Genomic DNA, 2,500 nt, shown 5'->3' on the forward strand with positions numbered 1-2,500 from the left:
TGAGAGGGACTGGTACAAGAGGGTGTGTTTATTTCTTTTTTTTTTCTCCTAGCTTTTTGATAAATACTTTGGAAATTTGATAAATACTCAATTTAAATAACTGTATCAATTGATAAATAAATGAATTAATGATACATAGAATATTAAACAATTACTCTATTAAAATGGCGCGTTTAAAAGAAAATATTTGTCTTACATTAGCCACTAGACATTAAGCTGTGAGTAAAGTTGAGGTTGCATTCAAAGTACAAGGAACAGACTGGAACTAATTCACCATTACCGTCATATTTATTGTTATTTAGTTACTCAATAAAACATATACAGATATATACAATATGCAGGAAAACTGACGACTGCACTTTACATATTATTTTTTAAAAAAGAAAAACAAAACAACAACAAAAAAAGAGAAGATACCGCAGCGGCTTTTGCAAGTTATCGTCACATCCTCCATCTATGGATTCAAAGTCAACAGAAGCTTTATTTAAAGATTACAAGATTGCCTAACACACAGCAAATGTTCTCTTATTTTACATGTGCAATACCAATACTCTTTTTCTTTCACTTGTTTTTTTAGTCACTCCATCTTTCACCCATTTGTTACAGATTCAATCAAGAGTGGGATGTGAGAAGGTCTGTGAACTCCCTCCTGGCAATCTGACGATACCAGTCACCAGAAGAGAGAAAAGGAGCGAGAGAGAGAGAGAGAGAGAGAAAGAGAGAGAGAGGGAGAGAGGGAGAGAGAGAGAGAGAGAAGGAGGAAGTGTCTTTATCTGACATAACTGAAGAGTGAAGGGGGCAATCCCATCAACTGATAAAGGTGCAGTCAGGATGTGTGTGTGTGTGTGTGTGTGTGTGTGTGTGTGTGTGTGTGTGTATGTGTGTGTGTGTGTGTCCCTTCCTCCTTCCCTCTTTCTTTGCCTCTCTCTGCCTCTTCTCTCTCTTTCTGCCTTCCTCCTTCTTTCTCTCTGCCTCTCTTTCTCTCCCTCCACACAGCAGGAACTGGTAAAGTAGTCGCCTGCTGAGCCTTGTTGAGGTACGGTGGCTCGGAGAGCCCACATTTCAAAAGGAGCCCCAGTGGCTGACAATAGGATTAGTGACCCCCCCTCATACCCAGAAGATAGTGTGTCGGGGGGCATGAGTGGACTGTCTGGTGGTCTTCCCTCCAGGACCGGTGCGGCAGAGCCCTGACATCATGTTTCACTTCTCCGTCTCTTTCGAGGTCTTTCCCTCTCTTTCCCCCCCCTCCCCCACTCTCCTCCCTCAAGCCTCATTCATGTCTGTTCATTTTCTACAAAAATGAAAACAAAAAACAAAAGAAAAACAAAAGAAAAACTAAAACAAAAAACACACAAAAAAAACGTTTGAGGTTCTCCTACGGTGGACGCATCTGTTTGGCACCCTGCCATAAAGTCCTGTCCACCAGTGGTGTGAATGTGTGTGTGTGTGTGTGTGTGTGTGTGTGTTAATGTGTGTATGTGTAAGTGAGGGTGTGTGTGTGTGTGTGTGTGTGTGTGTGTGTGTGTGTGTGTGCATGTCTTCTGTGTGTTGATGTGTGTATGCTTGTGAATGTGTGTGTCCTTGTCTGAGCATTCCCATCTCTGGGTAATGGATGACGAGAGAGAGAGACGACGATCAACAGCAACAGCAACAATCAGCTTGCAATCATCTTCCTCCTCTTCATCCACATCCTCCATCCTCCTCCTCCTCCAATCACTGCTGTCTTCCTCCTCTCTCTCCGTCCTCTCCATCCCTTCATCCCCCCTTCCTTCCTTCTCTCTCTCTCTCTCTCTCTCTCCACTCTCTGTGGTCAGCAGTAAGAGAGGGACAGAGCGCGTGGCCGAAGGGGGCCAGTCCTCAGGTGAGCGCCGCCACGAAGGTGCCGAAGCGGTTGGAGATGTCGGAGTGCAGCGAGCGCCAGGAGGAGACGGGCCCGTTGCGGCCCTTGGCCTCGCCCAGCTCGTCCGTGCAGTGGACCGACAGGCACTGCAGGTGGCTCCCCGCCCCACCGGGGCCCGGGGCCCCCACGCCGCCCGCCGACTTACTCTGGGACACATCCCCATCTGGGAGAGAGAGAGAGAGAAAGAGAGAGAGATGTAAGTATACTGTGGCTGTTCAAATGCATTTGATCTGAGTAAAGCATTTCAACAGGGCACGCTTATAAAATACTCAACCCTGGAGAGGACATTCATGCAACATTTTTTTTTTTTTTTTTTTAAAAAGAATACACCCTCTTTACATTCCAATGACAAAAACAGACTGGAATGTCTTAAAACACAATGTTATGCTGCACGGCTCAGGAAAAATGTTACAGAAACGTTACAAAAGAGTAGTGGAAAGTGATGTGTGAAGGAGCTATAGCTGCAGGAGTTATGTCTGCTGTCCTATGGGAGTCTCAGGAGCCTCCTCCACGAGACACGGAGCCTGGATGGAGAGGCTGGAAGTAGCCACTACGGTGTGTTTGACCTCTGCCCTCGGGAAGAAATTACCCAACCAACCT

At 45.8% G+C, this 2,500-nt stretch overlaps 1 protein-coding gene across 1 annotated transcript in view; it reads right to left on the reverse strand.

Annotated features, from left to right (window-relative positions):
- Positions 1 to 266: 266 nt before the first annotated feature.
- mn1b (meningioma 1b) overlaps positions 267 to 2,500 on the reverse strand; it is a 22,410-nt gene continuing 20,176 nt past the window's right edge. Inside the window, exon 3 of the mRNA XM_042070267.1 lies at positions 267 to 2,063. Coding sequence (XP_041926201.1) covers positions 1,858 to 2,063 — 206 coding nt within the window. The 3' untranslated portion in view covers positions 267 to 1,857. The remainder of the gene's footprint in view (positions 2,064 to 2,500) is intronic.

Source organism: Alosa sapidissima, chromosome 18 (genome assembly GCF_018492685.1).
Source record: "Alosa sapidissima isolate fAloSap1 chromosome 18, fAloSap1.pri, whole genome shotgun sequence".
Lineage (NCBI taxonomy): Eukaryota > Metazoa > Chordata > Actinopteri > Clupeiformes > Clupeidae > Alosa > Alosa sapidissima.